This window comes from Eriocheir sinensis, chromosome 50 (genome assembly GCF_024679095.1).
Source record: "Eriocheir sinensis breed Jianghai 21 chromosome 50, ASM2467909v1, whole genome shotgun sequence".
In the NCBI taxonomy this organism is placed as follows: domain Eukaryota; kingdom Metazoa; phylum Arthropoda; class Malacostraca; order Decapoda; family Varunidae; genus Eriocheir; species Eriocheir sinensis.
In genome coordinates this window covers 6291780-6308334 of record NC_066558.1, presented here as the reverse complement: position 1 = coordinate 6308334, position 16555 = coordinate 6291780, and the positions used below count along the sequence as shown (strand labels likewise).

The 16555-nt window shown below is 47.0% G+C and overlaps 1 protein-coding gene and 1 long non-coding RNA gene across 3 annotated transcripts in view; both read right to left on the bottom strand.

Moving 5' to 3' along the window:
• Nucleotides 1-749: 749 nt before the first annotated feature.
• LOC126982315 (tyrosine-protein phosphatase vhp-1-like) overlaps nucleotides 750-16555 on the bottom strand; it is a 52549-nt gene continuing 36743 nt past the window's right edge. The window contains exons 7-13 of one of the 2 annotated variants that reach the window (XM_050834314.1): nucleotides 16478-16555; nucleotides 16243-16366; nucleotides 14398-15979; nucleotides 13388-13610; nucleotides 6450-6827; nucleotides 5168-5204; nucleotides 2387-2644 (exon numbers count right to left, since the gene is read on the bottom strand). The exon at nucleotides 16478-16555 is cut by the window's right edge and continues 70 nt beyond it. In XM_050834314.1, the coding sequence (XP_050690271.1) occupies nucleotides 2521-2644; nucleotides 5168-5204; nucleotides 6450-6827; nucleotides 13388-13610; nucleotides 14398-15979; nucleotides 16243-16366; nucleotides 16478-16555 (2546 nt within the window). In that variant the 3' untranslated portion in view covers nucleotides 2387-2520. Of the gene's footprint in view, nucleotides 2645-5167; nucleotides 5205-6449; nucleotides 6828-13387; nucleotides 13611-14397; nucleotides 15980-16242; nucleotides 16367-16477 lie in introns of both variants that reach the window. The other variant, XM_050834313.1, reaches the window with a different exon arrangement.
• Nucleotides 3725-5137, bottom strand: LOC126982325 (uncharacterized). The gene is made up of 2 exons (XR_007735101.1): nucleotides 4022-5137; nucleotides 3725-3922 (listed from the first exon to the last, which is right to left on the bottom strand). It is a non-coding gene; the product is annotated as an uncharacterized LOC126982325 (long non-coding RNA).

Here is a 16555-nt window from a genome sequence, read left to right as displayed (position 1 = left end):
TTACAGAATGGTGAAGTTCAGACAGAGGAGTTGAAGTTATGAATGGATGGTGAAGTTATGAGTTAGTGATGAGTTCTGAGTAGTTAATGGTGTAGACAGAGGAGAGGAAGTTACATTATGGTGAAGTGAAATTTAATGGTGGCTGGTGGAGGTTATGGGTTGCTGTAGCTACAAAGACGTAACTAATTTCTCCATCTAAAGAAAAATAATGATTGAAATTTGTGAAAAAAAAGAAGTAAATGTAGACAAGGCAAAAAATACATTGAGAGGAAAAATATGAAAAAAAAAAAAAAAAAAAAAAGTTCCCCAAAAATCTGTCTTTTTTTTCAATATTTCAAAAAACAAGAAAAAAACAAGAAAAAAACATAATTATAATGCGTGTGGAGCGGCAGCGAGTCCACCTGTCCTTGTTTGTTTGTTTGTTTGTTTGTTTGTTTGTACACGACTGATCCACACACACAAATGTCGTCACTTGATTCTTCCACTTATACGTTTGTTTGTTTGTTTGTTTGTCCGTTTGTTTGTTGTACTTACGAGCGAGTCTTTTCCCTTCGGTTGCCGGCTTACATATTTTTTTCTCTCGTTCCGGAAAAAAAAAAAAAAAAAAAAAAAAAAAATATCGCAAATCTCTCACTGAAAAGCCAAACTCAAATATTTTTTTTCTTCACTCCTTCAAGAAAAAAAGTAAGACAAATATTCAAACTTTCTCTAATATGGAAACTTTTTATCTTTTCACTTATACTTTTCTTTTTCTTCCTTTTTTTTTCTCCTTTTCTTTTTGTTCACCTTAAATTTTGCGGTTTTGTTTTCTTAATCTTTTTCAATTTTTTTTTTATTCCTCTCAATCATCCAATATTTCTGTTCCTTCTTCTTTTCCTTCTTCTTCAACCTTTTTTCTTCTATTCCTTCTTCTTTCTACTTTTTCTTCTTCTTGGTCATTCTTTCAACCTTTCTTCCTTTCTTCATCTTTTTCTTCATTTCCTTCTTGTTCATCCTACTTCTCTTCTCTTCTTTTCCTCCTTCACCTTTTCTTCATCTTCTTCAACCTTTTTTCTTCTCTTCCTTCTTCTTCTTCTTGGTCATTCTCTCAACCTTTCTTCCTTTCATCTTTGTCTTTGTTTCCTTCTTCTTCATCTTCTTCAACCTTTTTTCTTCAATGACGACAACATCTCCTTAACACACTTCCATTCACTCCACATTAGTTAGACATAAAGAAGTAAAGTAAACACACACATGAAAATAAAGTCAATGTTTCCATCTACTATATAAATCAATAATAATAATAAAAATAATAATAATAATAACACTAATTACTCTGCCTTTTCACACACGTCCATCCTTGCTTCTTCGCCTTTCCCATATAAATAGTTATCATAAATATTATATGTATATTGACAAATACACATCATACTTACTTATTTCACAGTATTAAACACATCACCAAGTAGTAGAAGGCGTATTGTTAAGTGTGTGTGTGTGTGTGTGTGTGTGTGTGTGTGTGGAAGGTAAGTGCTTAACAGTTATGAGAAAATATCACTCATCGTTTATTGTCACCTACACACACACACACACACACACACACATATTTATACACACACACGCACACAGGTAACAAGAACCAGGTGTGTAGATGAAAGTGAATAATTACTCGTGTGTGTGTGTGTGTGTGTGTGTGTGTGTGTGTGTGAATGACTGACTGTTTCCCTGCATCTCAAGGTTAACTTAAGTACATGAAACTTAACCCTCATGTGTGTGTGTGTGTGTGTGTGTGTGTGTGTGTGTGTGCCGCCTCTTCACTATGTACAGTGCAGGTCACGGCCGCAGGCTCAGTCCTTCCCGGTGAATAATTTAAGTCATCAAATATTCCTACGTATGTACAGGCCGGGGCTGGGCAGCAGTGGTGGAGGCAGCGTGGTAACGTACACCCGCTGGTGGTGGTGCCACACACACCGGGGCCAGGCAGTGGTGGTGGTGGTGGTGATGGTGATAGTGGTGGTGGAGGTGTGGGCAGCACCTCAGGACACCTGCAGCAGCCTGGTGAAGGAGTGGGTGGAGGAGAGGGAGGAGGAGGAGGAGTGTCGTGAGTCGCCGCGCCGCACACACTGGCGCAGGCTGCTGAAGTCTGGGCAGGACTCAAAGGTGGCGGCGATGGCGGCCGCGGCGGGCGGCGGCGCACCGTCCAGGGCACCACAGGAGTACCTGTTGAGGGGCGGGGGGCGGGGTGCCTCCCCGCGTGGGCCGCGCAGCCGCACCAGCTGGGCATCAGAGGGCGGCCCCGCCTCAGCCTCGCGTGGCCCTGCGGGGCGTGGCAAACCCGGGCAGGAGCGGGCACGGTACAGGCCCTCCTCGGCGGGCAGCGGCGGTTCACTGCGGGCACGGCCGGCCTCCCCTGGGGCGGGTCGTGCGGCCCCTACACCCCCACGGGGTGGCCGAATCAGCCTGGTGTGGGTGTCACGCTCTGGGCCGGGGGTGGTGGTGGGTGGGGCAGGGGCGGGGTGGGCTGTGTGGCGGGGCGGGTCGTCACTCCGCCCCAGGAGTCGGATGCGGGAGGACGCCGCGGCCGTGCGGCGCCGCAAGTCTGCCATCTCGGCGTCCAGCAGCTGCTCCACACCCGCCACCAGCTGGCGCGCCGCCCTCACGGCTCCTGATGGGGGGAGGGGGAGGGGGATAAGTGGCTGCACACACACACACACACACACACACACACACACACACACACACACACACACACACACACACACACACACACACACACTACATAAGTGATCTAAGAAGACAAAACAAAAAGCCTCACCACCACCACCATTGTTATATAGGAATACACCCAAAGAACAAGGCGTGTGTAGCAAAACACTCTCTTTCTCTCTTAAACACACACACACACACACACACACACACACACAGGTACAATAGTAAGTTGGTAGTCTGCATGCAGTGGTGACCTAAGTGCTGACTAGTGCTACCGTCATAAGCTTACTGTCTGTATCTTCAAAGTGCTGATCTAAAAGAGCTTCAACAGGTGCTGAGTGTGACATAGGTGCTGCACAGGTGATACACACACACACACACACACACACACACACACACACACACACACACACACACACACACACACACAAAAAAAAAAAAAAAAAAAACAGGTGCAGGAATGTGAATGTGCTACACTAGGAAGAAAAAGGTGCTGAGGTGTGCTGAAGAGTGCTGTGCTGTGCTGTGCTGTGCTGTGTGTGTGTGTGTGTGTGTGTGTGTAGTCAAGGGCAAGCAAAACACACACACACACACACACACACATAAGTACACACCCTACACCTTCCCCCTTCTCTCTTCCCTTGGTGACTTCTGAAACTGATCTCGTGTCCCTAACTCTACTCTCGGCCCATCCTTGACCACCACCTGTCTCCGAGTCCTGTGAAAGTCTGAGGCAAAGTACCATAACATTTCATTTAACCCCTTGACTGTGGATTTCCTACCAGAAGACATCACCAAGCTACAGGAATGGAATAGAAAGTGGCTGCTACAATTCAATGAAGGAAAATGTAAAGTCCTGCATCTTGAGAGGGGATATCCAGCATACTAATACCACATGGGAAACACTCCACTATCCACCACAGAGGCAGAGAAAGACCTGGGAGTGTATGTTACCAGGCTACCCGTGAAGGGATATCCAGCATACCAATACCACATGGGAAACACTCCACTATCCACCACAGAGGCAGAGAAAGACCTGGGAGTGTATGTTACCAGGCTACCAGTGAAGGGATATCCAGCATACCAATACCACATGGGAAACACTCCACTATTCACCACAGAGGCAGAGAAAGACCTGGGAGTGTATGTTACCAGGCTACCAGTGAAGGGATATCCAGCATACCAATACCACATGGGAAACACTCCACTATCCACCACAGAGGCAGAGAAAGACCTGGGAGTGTATGTTACCAGGCTACCAGTGAAGGGATATCCAGCATACCAATACCACATGGGAAACACTCCACTATGCACAACAGAGGCAGAGAAAGACCTGGGAGTGTATGTTACCAGGCTACCAGTGAAGGGATATCCAGCATACCAATACCACATGGGAAACACTCCACTATCCACCACAGAGGCAGAGAAAGACCTGGGAGTGTATGTTACCAGGCTACCAGTGAAGGGATATCCAGCATACCAATACCACATGGGAAACACTCCACTATCCACCACAGAGGCAGAGAAAGACCTGGGAGTGTATGTTACCAGGCTACCAGTGAAGGGATATCCAGCATACCAATACCACATGGGAAACACTCCACTATCCACCACAGAGGCAGAGAAAGACCTGGGAGTGTATGTTACCAGGCTACCAGTGAAGGCCAAATCTGTGCCAATCGCAGCAGACGGGATAAACTTCTTTTTTCACCTTACAGTTTTTGCTTTACCCAATTTCACATAAGATCACTGTTTCTTGAAGGCCTTGTGGTTTGAAGTTTAACCCGTGGGCTTTGGCTATGGGAAAGCCGAGAGGTGGCCGAGAAACGTAAACATTACACTGCATTTTGAGACTAAGAAAAGAGGATTTAACGTACATCAGAGTACTCCTCTCATAACTGTAAAGCCGTTAAATATGTTTACTTATACTCAAACTCCATTGTTTTTGGGTGGTGTTTGCTACAAAATAAACAGTCTCGTGACGCGTGGCATCTAGCCGAGAGTCGCTTGTTGTCTACTATAGAGAATTTGACAAGTGATTACTGTATGGATAGCTAATTCAGTCTGCCATGACCTTACAGCACCACCTATGACAAATAAGCCCACCTCAAGATCACTCACCCACCACAATGACCCAGGGCATGCATGGTGGGTTGCTCTATGCCGCCACCGCCTACAATTAGCTCGAATTAGGGGTTTTGAGCCGAGCCCCAAACGGGGTCCGCCGAAGCTGCCAAGTTAAGATTGAATGCTCTTCCTGACAGGGTATATACTGCCTTACTCTCACTCTTCCGGTCCATATTCTCCGGCACTTCTGTTTTTATTTTATTAACTATTTCCCAAGGCCACAGAGGAGGTTAGTTGGGTTCCCATGAGTGCATTTCACATCCATGGTGCAGAAGCCTTGTCCCTCCCTCACGTGCCCCCCGCCCTCCCTCTCGTGCTCCCCTTCCCCCCCCCCTCCCGCACCTGGGCCTACCTGAGCAAGCGTGGGACGTCCCTCTTCCCCGAAACACCTGGACAGCGGAGGGAAGGCTTGAGGTCAACACAACAGACACGGCGCTTGAATACACACACACACACACACACACACACACAGGCACGAAAAGTAGACAAGGAGAAAAGATGGATAAAGAAAGTGAGAAAGAGGGAAATTAAAGAAATGAAAGAAAATGAGATAGAGAAAAATAAATGAAAAACAAGAATGAAAAGAGGAAGAAAGTGAGAATGAGGGTAGTGAAAGAAAGGAAAAAGAAAATGAGATAGAGAAAAAAAAAATGAAAAGAGGAAGAAAGTGAGAAAGAGGGAAATTAAAGAAAGGAAAAAGAAAATGAGATAAAGAAAAAGAAAAAAAAATGGAAAGAGGAAAATGAAAGAAAAGAAAAAAAATGAGAAAAGAAAAAAAGAATGAAAAGAGAAAGATCAATGAACACACACACACACCCACACCCACACACACACACACACACACACACACACACACACACACACTTTGTTATATTAAAAGTGAGTATTAGCCAAGAGTTAACAAGTGCCTATTGAAGAGTAACTTAAGTGTATGTATATTATTAGTAGATGTATATTAATTAACACTTTTTTTACCTGTCCATCACTGACCTAATAACCTTATAATTAGTTACCTTTATTGACCTTATGAATTAAAAAGTAAAGGAGAAAAATATATAGAAGAGGAAATCAAAATGGAAAAAGGTAAATAAGAGGAGGAAGAGGAAGAAGAAGAAAAAGAAGAAAAAGACAAGAATAAGGATAAGAAAAAAGAAAAAAAAATCAAGAGGAAAGGCCAAAAAAGAAGAGGAAGAGGACAGGAGGAAGAAGAACAAGAGGAAGAGAAAAACAGAAAAGAAAAAAAATCAAGGTAAAAAGAGGAAAAAGAAGAGGAAGAGGAAGAGAAGAAGAGGAAAAAGAAGAGGAAGAGGAAAAGAAGAAGAGGGAAAAGAAGAGGAAGAGGACAGGAGGAAGAAGAACAAGAGGAAGAGAAAAACAGAAAAGAAAAAAAATCAAGGTAAAAAGAGGAAAAAGAAGAGGAAGAGAAGAAGAGGAAAAAGAAGAGGAAGAGGAAAAGAAGAAGAGGAAAAAGAAGAGGAAGAGGACAGGAGGAAGAAGAACAAGAGGAAGAGAAAAACAGAAAAGAAAAAAAAATCAAGGTAAAGAGGAAAAAGAAGAGGAAGAGGAAAAGAAGAGGAAAAAGAAGAGGAAGAGGAAAAGAAGAAGAGGAAAAAGAAGAGGAAGTAGTCACTCACCTGTCCCTAAGGTTATGGAGGTGCGAGTAGGAGGCGTCCACCCTCCTCCTCCTCCACCTCCTCCCTCCATCTCACAGCTCCTCCTCTTCTCCTCCTTCTCCTCCACACTCACGCCTCTACTCTTCCTCTTCTCTGGAGTCATACGCTTCTCCGAGGAGGAGGAGGAAGAGGAGGAGGAGGAGGAAGAGGAGGAGAAAAAGGATGAAGTGGAGGAGGATGATGATGAAGGTGGAGGGGTGAGAGGAGGGGGCGGGGTGGTAGGGGTGGGAGTCGGAGTGTTGTTGTTGTTGTTTTTGTTATTCCTGTTGTTGTTGATGGTGGTGGTGGTGGTTGAGTTTAGCTGAAGATTCTTTGGTCTTTCTCTCCGCCACGGCAAATCTGTGGGTGAAAGGGGGGTGGGGGTTAACGCTGGGGGTGGGGGAGGCAGGGAGGGGGAAGGGCGGGAGGGAAAGGGTGTGGGAAGGAGGGTGTGTGACCATGTGAGAGGGAGGGAAAGAACATACACACCTAACACATATATATACACTTTAAGATTAGTGACCCAAGCTGTACTGTATATTCCAAGTAAGGTCTCCAACTGCACTGTATATTCCAAGTAAGGTCTCCAACTGCACTACATATTCCAAGTAAGGTCTCCAACTGCACTACATATTCCAAGTAAGGTCTCTAACTGCACTACATATTCCAAGTAAGGTCTCCAACTGCACTACATATTCCAAGTAAGGTCTCCATCTGCACTGCACATTATAAGAGAGGTGCCTATACTGTACTGCATATTCTAGGTGAGGTCTCATCAAGTATGTACAAGGACAGCATGACTACTTGCGCCCTAACTCAAAATTCCTTGTGATGAACCTGAGCTTGGTGTTGGTTTCCTTAAAGTAGGCCGACAGTGCTTTAAGAGTTTGAGGTTGCTGATGATAGGCCCAAAGAAGAAGAAGAGGAGAAAGAAAAAAGAGGTAGAAAGGTGGAAAGGAATAGTGAGAACTTAACTGGGAGAGAGAATATATATGTAAATAATAGTTTCCTTACAGTAGGCCAACAGTGCTTTAAGAGTTTGAGGTTGCTGATGATAGGCCCAAAGAAGAAGAAGAGGAGAAAGGAGGAAGAGGTAGAAGGAAGGAGGAGGAAAAGAATAGCGACAACTTAACAGACTTTGATACTGTAATAATAATAGTAATAATAATGATAATAATAGACCTGGACTGATGATTCCTATAATTGATGGCTGCCAGACTGGGAGGGTGATGAGGGGGGTGGCAGAGGGGGACATTTTACACACACACACACACACATACGGAGACGGGACCACACGAGCGTAAGCCCAGGCCCTGTAAAGCTACAACTAGGTAAATACAACTAGGTAAATACATACAAACACACACACACACACACACTCTCTCACTCTCACACACGCACACACACACACACACACACACATGATAAATTAGGCCCAATATATTAACACTGGCATTAATGTTTACTTAGTCACACAAAAGTAAAATGGGTCAGAAGGGTTTTCATTTTTTTTTTTCATTTATTTAGTTACAAGAATTACTATTATTATTATTATTATTATTATTATTATTATTATTATCACATGTCAAGTTTGGCTTGCTAAATTGAGTCTGATAAGCGGTCAGTAAAGGCAAGGTAGGCCTACTGAGGGTCTAATGTTGCCTACTATATAACACAGATAGATATAGATAGGTAAATAGATAGATGGATAGATACAGGGATGATCAGAATGAGAAGAGAAAAAAATAGAGGAAGTAAAAAGCAAGAAGTGACATATCTATGGAAAGAGGGAGGGAGGGGAGGGGGGCTCAAGAGGGGCAAAAGTGGGTCTGGGAAAGAGTAACACGTCACGGCCCTCTTAATATTAGCCTCTTAGGGACCGATGATGCAAAATACTAAAACAAGATGAGTAATAATTCTGTATTGGCAAACTGGATCATTATGCTGTATGGGCACTGGACCTTTGGATAACTTGGCAGCCCCTCTCATGCAGACCCTTAGAGTTGGGACTTAACCATCTGAGGGCGACATTATTTTCAACCTACCGATTTCCCTGTCTCTTTCAACTCAAATTTCCAGCCTTTAGGTCTTTCACACGAGCGGTTTTTGCCGGTCCGGCACATGCCGCACGGTTTAGCTTTACATTGACTCTTGTGGGTGCATTCACACGAGGCCGGAGCGGCAAGACAGCCGCACCCTGCCGCACTGCCAGCAAGACCGCACAACGGTTTCGGTGGTCATGTGTTGCTATGGGCGCCTTCACACATGCGGTGTTTCCCGCGTGGCGAGGGATAGCTATCTGTCAACACTGGGAGGAAGGGCACGCGACCACTTTGTCTGCATCATTGGAAAAGCTGGAATGCACTATATTTTAAATCTTATGAACTTTCAATTAATGTACATTGAAAATGTAAGTGTCTTACATATTAATTCTATATACCTCTGTACAACAAACATCTGCATTTAAATTTCAGGATTATGGCTAATTTAAATTATCATGACACGGAGCTGCTGATGTCCGAGATTGAAAGACGGCCTTGTTTGTGGGATATATCCCTCAAGAGAAGATTACAAATATGACTGAAGGAGATACCGAAGCGGATGCGGCAGACACCGCACTTGACCGTGAATGTCCAGGTGCCATGCGGCTGCCGTCCGGCATGTGCCGGAGCTGCAAAAACCGCTCGTGTGAAAGGGGCCTTACAAATGGTGAGAAAGGGGCTACTTTAGAATGTGGGTCTGGACTAACTGTAAGTGTATGTTCCTCCCTTATGAATGGCCTGATAGTGGAAGGGTGGGAGCTAATGGGTTAAGGGTGGTAAGGCTATTGGCAACACTGCAGAAAAATAGATTACAAAAGGCTTGCCATCAACACACACTTAGTAAGGCCACATCTTTACTGCCTTGACCTTGAAAGAAGAGGAAGAGGACGAAGAGGAGGAGGAGGAGGAGGGGTCATAGTCTTAAGTGGAAGGAGGGGTGCCATAACCTCCACCTCACTCCACTCGCACCGCCACCACCACCACCCATACGCAACACCAGCCCACTCCTTGGTCCTGTAATATCACCACTATCATCACCACCACTTATATTTTCACTACCACTACCACTACTACTACTACTACTACTACTACTACTACTACTACTACTACAACATTTTTTTTTCATAACATAGTTGTCATTATTTTCAAGTTTGTTTTCCTATTTCAAGTTGCTAATCTATATTTTTTTCTTTCTATTTTCTCTATTTTTTATTTTTTATTGTATGTGTATTTGCTTTCATTAATCCTGTGTATGTCTTTTAATCCATACACACACACACACACACAGACACACACACACACACACTAAAAAGCAACACTCTATTCTACACTAACACTTCTCTGATCACTATTCTTATGCTCTGAAAACACAACACTAACTTCTCTAACAAAAAATTGTGTATATTATCCCACACTAACCCTATTCTAAGCACCAATGTTATACCTCTAAACTAACACTGAATTCCCTAACAAACACTAACTCTAACACTATTCTAAGGAGTATTGTTATGGCCATTTGTCTAACACTCAATTCCCTAACAAACACTAACTCCAACACTATTCTAAGCACTTATGCCTCTAAACTAACACTGAATTTCCTAACAAACATTAACATTATTCTCAGCACTATTGTTATTCCTCTAATCTAACACTAACACTTCTCTAACCTTGCCATGAACACCAGACCAAAAATGAACCACTCTAACCACTAATCAAATGCCTCTAAACCAGTGGTTCTTAACCTTTTCTGAGGCGCCAAACCCTAACGAAAACCTCTGCACAGAAGCTGAACCCTTCAAGTATGAAGAAAAAAAAACATACAAGTGGAAGAAAAATTACTGCTAAGTTCAAGAGTATTATTAATTTTGGATAATATAAAGAATGGATTCCATTTTAATTCATAAAAATATGAAAGAAAATTTCCTTAGAATTCAACTGCAAAATTGCAACGTCTTTTGGGAGGGTCTTCGGCGAACCCCTGGCGTTCGGTCGAGCCCAGGTTAAGGACCACTGCTCTAAACTAACACCAAATTCTCTAACATTAACTTCTCTATACCACTAACTATTATGCCACTAAAAAACAAAACCATAACAATAAAAAGTGGATATGACCTTATGATTCTTGAATCAGTTCTGCAAAAAAAAAAAAAGTAAAACAAAACAAAATAATAAAACAGAATAAATAAAATAAATAAACTTGACATATTTACAAATCAGGAAAATCAGGTAAACAAACACTATACAGGTAAGAACAACTAATTAGTCTGCTATATACAGTCTCTTCTAATTAATCACTATCTTCACCATCATCATCATCATCACTATATCTATTCACCATTAATATGACCATGAAATGACATCACCACCACCACCACCACCACTACTACCACCACCACCACCATCACCACCACCACCACAGTACAGGTAAATCACTAATCACCACTAATCAAGGTAGCCAATCAGCTGTCCACACCCGTCCACACACACACACCCAATCACTTGCATCTATTTACAGAAAGGTAATAGGGGTTGTTAATTAGCTCATTGGCGGTCGTTAGTGGCAGGTGTGACTTTGGAAGGGGTGCAGGGGGGGGGGTGAGGAAGGAGAGAGAGAGAGAGAGAGAGAGAGAGAGAGAGAGAGAGAGAGAGAGAGAGAGAGAGAGAGAGAGAGAGAGAGAGAGAGAGAGAGAGAGAGAGAGAGAGAGAGAGAGAGAATGTTTGATAATTTAATTCATAGATAGATAGATAGATAGATAGGGAATAAGAGAGAGGGATTGAGAGAGAGAGAGAGAGAGAGAGAGAGAGAGAGAGAGAGAGAGAGAGAGAGTGTGTGTGTAAGAGCAGATTAGCCAGAGTGAAGTGAGGTTAGGTTAGGGATAGATAGATAGACAGAAAGAAAATAAGATAAAAGACAGAGAGAATACATGAGATAAAGATATTGAGATAAAGAAAGAGAGATTAAAGGAGCAAGAGAGAGAGGGAGTGAGTGAGTAGGTTAGGTTAGGTTAGGCAGGGAGAGGGATTGAGAGATAGAGATAAGAGAGAGAATGAATTTGACAGATATAGACAGGTAGATTGATAAAGAGAGAGAAAAGAAGCAAGCAAGAGAGAGAGCGAGTGCGTGTGAGTAGATTAGGTTAGGTTAGGTTAGACAGGGTAAGAGATTGAGAGATACAGATAAAGAGAGAATGCATGAGACAGATATAGACAGATAGATAGATAAAGAGAGATAAAAGGAGCAAGAGAGAGAGAGAGAGAGAGAGAGAGAGAGAGAGAGAGAGAGAGATAGAGATATAGTTAGAGAGAGAGAGAGATAGAGAGAGAGAGAGAGAGAGAGAATGAATTTGACAGATATAGACAGAGAGATTGATAAAGAGAGAGAGAGAGAGAGAGAGAGAGAGAGAGAGAGAGAGAGAGTGTACATTAGGTTAGGTTAGGCAGGGTAAGAGATTGAGAGATACAGATAAAGAGAGAATGCATGAGATAAATATAGACATAGAGATAGATAAAGAGAGATAAAAGGAGCAAGAGAGAGAGAGAGAGAGAGAGAGAGAGAGAGAGAGAGAGAGAGAGAGAGAGAGAGAGAGAATGCGTGTGAGTAAATTAGATTAGGTTAGGTTAGGTTAGGTGAGGCAGGGTAAGGCATGGGGGTTGCCTGCTAGTGGCCTGCTGTTTACCTGCTTTGCGTGGGGTGGTTGTTCGCTGTCATAATAGACTTATCATGCCTGTGGACAAGGGGGGGAGGGGGTTACCGTGGGGGGCATGGCTTAGGGGGGGGCAGGGGGGGCGGGGGAAGAGAGAGAGAAGATGAAGAGATGAAAGGAAAGAGGAAATGTTAGAGAGAGAGAGAGAGAGAGAGAGAGAGAGAGAGAGAGAGAGAGAGAGAGAGAGAGAGAGAGAGAGAGAGAGAGAGAGAGAGAGAGAGAGAGATGATATAGGAAGAAAAATAAGAAAATAACAGGAAAGAAAGAAAAGAATGAAAGAAAATAAAAAGGAAATGAGAATGGAGGAAAAAACTGAAAAACGAAGGAAAAAGATGAGAGAGAGAGAGAGAGAGAGAGAGAGAGAGAGAGAGAGAGAGAGAGAGAGAGAGAGAGAGAGAGAGAGAGAGAGAAGGGGGGGGAGGAGGGGGGCATAGCTCAATTTTGCTCTTCCTTAGTAAGTGAGAGTGAGTGAGTGGGAATTAGAGTGAGTTGTGAGTGCGTGTGAGTGAGTGAGTGAGTGAGTAAGCATATTAATTTTCTTTCATTCTTTTTATTTTTTTTATTTTTTAATCATTTGTGTGTGTGTGTGTGTGTGTGTGTGTGTGTGTGTGTGTGTGTGTGTGTGTGTGCAAGCCTGTATGTATATTATAGTAAATGACAACATAAATAAAATGTATGTGTGTATGTATGTATGTATGTATGTATGTATATATTCATGTATGTAACTATGTATGTATGTATGTATGTATGTATGTATATTTCTGAACCTCACTAACACTCAAATAATATAAATAGGCCTACATTTTTTAAGGAATAATTTGGAGAAACAACAAAATCTGAACTTAGGCTTAAAAGGAACACATTTTTTTTCTCTTAGTATTAAATTTGAAAGTGTTAGAGAAATGCACACACACACACACACACACACACACACACACAAAGGCATGGAAACTAGAAAAAAAGAGAGGAATAGACAGAGAAAGAGAGAGAGAGGAGGAATAGAGAAATGAAGAAAAAAAAAAAGAGAAAAATAACCAAGAAATGAATAAAGAAATGAAGAAGTAAAAATGAGAAAAATACCAAGAAATGAAAAATGGAATAAGAAAGAAAAATGAGAAACACACCCACACACACACAGACACACACGCACACACACACACACACACGCACTCACTTGTGGTATGGCGGACTCCCTCCCCCATGGTCTTCGGGCTCACAGGCGGGTGCTCGGTCAGGAAGGAATAGTAACCAGAGTCCTTCTTCTCCACTCCACGCCTTCCTCTCCTCCCCCCTCGCCGCATCTCCACCTCCCCCCTCTCCTCCTCCTCCTCATCGTCTTCATCGTCCTCGTCCTCGTCCCTGTCCAGCTCCACCCCCATGTCGAGGCTGGAGTCATTCTGTGGGTGATGGAGGACTGGGTCAGTGTGTGTGTGTGTGTGTGTGTGTGTGTGTGTGTGTGTGTGTGTGTGTGTGTGTGTGTGTGTGTGTGAGTGAGTGAGTGAGTGTGAGTGTGTGTGTGTGAGCGAGTGAGTGAGTGATTTACATAGATTTACATAGAAAATCAGACCACACAGACCCCATGGTCCAGACTTGGTGGTCTGTCCGAAGACTCAAAACGTTGCATTTCTACTCTAGTTGATATTAAGTTGAAGGAAGTGACGGTCGAGCTTATTTTTGAAGGAGTCAATCGTGTTACACTGGACCACTGATGATGGGAGCTTATTCCATTCTCGCACTACAACGTTGGTGAAGAAAAATTTGGTGCAGTCTGAATTTACTTGTCTACATCTGAGTTTTACGCCATTGTTCCTCGTGCGCAAAGTGTCATCGATCATAAACAATGTGTGTGTGTGTGTGAGTGAGTGAGTGTGTGTGTGTGTGTGTGTGTGTGGGTGTGTGTGTGTGAGTGTGTGTGTGTGTGTGTGTGTGTGTGTGTGTGTGTGTGTGTGTGTGTGTGTGTGTGTGTGTGTGTGTGTGTGTGTGTGTGTGTGTGTGTGTGTGTGTTTGAGAATGTGTGTGTGTTTGAGTGTGTGTGTGTGTGTGTGTGTGTTTGAGTGTCTGTGTGTGTGTGTGTGTGTGTGTGTTTGTGTGTGTGTGTGTGTGTGTGTGTGTGTGTGTGTGTGTGTGTGTCACCGCCCTGCCACACAGCGCCCTGGACAGTGCCCGGTGCGGTGGTCGCCTCACCTGCAGGTGTGTGAAGTAGGTGCCGGTGACGCCCGGCAGGCTGGCGGGGCGGCGCGGGGCGCGGGGTGGGGCGGGGCTGCCGCCGGTGGTGGGCGTGGTGGGCGGGCCGTGGCGGCGGGGCGGGGCGGGCGGCGGGGTCTCGCCGGGGAACACGTCGGCGAACACGGCCTGGTAGGGCCCCAGGGGGTCGTCGGGGGGCGCGGGGCCGTCCTCGCCCAGGAAGTCCGAGTCGCTGATCTCCGAGCCGAAGCCGCTGGTGGAGACGCTGTCGCTGCGGGCCAGCTCCCAGGGGCGGGGCGCGGCGGGGCCGGCGGCGGGCGGCGGGGCGGGGCCCAGCGGCCAGGCGCGGCCCACCTCGTCGTAGCTGGAACACTTCCGCGTGGAGAAGTCCGGCGGGCGGTGCTCCAGCAGGCGCCGCGCCGAGAGGTGCGTCTCCGAGGACGAGTGGCAGCGGGGCAGGCGCGGGGCGGGGCGGGGCACGCCGCACGACCCCGGCCCCGGCATGCCCGTAACCAGGATGCCCGAGTCGCTTTGCTGGACCTCGCGGGGCGGCGGGGACCCGGGGCGGGGCGGGGCGGGGCCGGCCACGGCGGCCTCGGCGGGGGTGTCCGGCGTCCACACGCCCCCCTTGGGCGGGGTGGCGGGGGTGGGGCGGGGCGCGGCAGCGGCGGGCAGCGGCACCTCCCGCCTGATGGGCACGATCACCTCGCGGGGCCGGGCGGGGACGGGCGTGTGTGTGGGCGTGGGAGTGCTGCCGGGCGTGATGGGCGTGAGGGGCGAGGAGGGCGTGAGGGTGCCCGGCGTGGGCGTGGTGGTGGTGGGCGTGGCGGCGGTGCCTGGCGGCGGGGCCGCGGGCGTCAGGTCCACGGTCAACAGGCAGCGGGCGGGGGGCGGCACGACGGGTGTGGCCTCCACGGCGGTCTCCCGTACCACCAGGGGCTCGCCGCGCACGTACCGCACGGGCACGTCGCCCCCCTGCACCTCGATGACGCACACCGACACCTGGCGCGTCGTCCTGGGGGCGGCGGGGGGCGGGGCGGGGCTGACAGGGCTTGCGGGGGCCTCGAGTTTACCCAGGGGTGCCTCGGGGGAGCGGTCACCCCCCTCCCTGGCCTTGGCCTCCTCCCCCTTGCCACCGAGCGTGGGGGCCAGTCTGCCCCGGAAGAAGGGGCAGTGGGAGGACGGCGAGGGCGTGGAGGGGGAGCCGCAGCCCCGCCGCACGGAGAACACGGGCGAGCGGGGCGACCTCGGGGGCGTGGACGGGGGCGGGAAGGTGAGGCGCGCCAGGGCCGTGGAGGGGGACAGGTCCGGGGGGGAGCGGGGGGCGGAGGGGGGCGGGGAGGGCGAGCCGGGCACCGCCTCCAGGGTGTGGCGGAGGTTGAGGCTCAGGGACTTGGGCAGGGGGGCCACTGGGGGGCGGTCAGGGGGCGTGGCGGGGGTGAGGGGGGTCCGCAGCAGTATGGGGGCCGAGGCTGGGTCGCGGGGGCCGCCGGGGTCGCGCCGCAGCTGGCGGTCCAGCTCCGCCAACTGGCCCACGAAGTTGATGTTCGGGGAGATGGTCGGCCGCCGGCTCTTGACGTACCTGGGGGAGGGGGGGGGGTGTTATCTCTCTCTCTCTCTCTCTCTGTTTTCTTCCTTTCTTTTCCATTTTCTTCGATTTTTTCAACTGTACTCTCTCTCTCTCTCTTTCACCTGTGCTACAAACTTTCAACACACACAGAAACACCCATACAACACACACCCAACACCAAACACACACACACACAAACACTCATCTAACACCCAACACACGCAACACACACATACCAACACTCACCCACCATGCACCACACCCAACACACTCACATATAGGCCTCCTCGAAGGGCAGACTGAGGTGCTTCATGACGTAGGCGATGGCAACAGTGGCGGAGCGTGAGATGCCCGCCAAGCAATGCACCAACACGCAGTTCCCGCCCTCACGCACCTTGTCTGTGGGGGGAGAAGAAGGGGAAGAAGAGGAAGAGAAGTTAGAGGCACAGTTGAAGTTAGGATAGTGAAGTTACATCCAGCATTAAGCTCACCACCACCACCGCCACTTACCGATGAAGTTGAAGGCATCATTGAAGTAGGGGAGGAGTTTCTCGCTGAAGTTGTCGTTGACCGGGATGCGCATGAAGT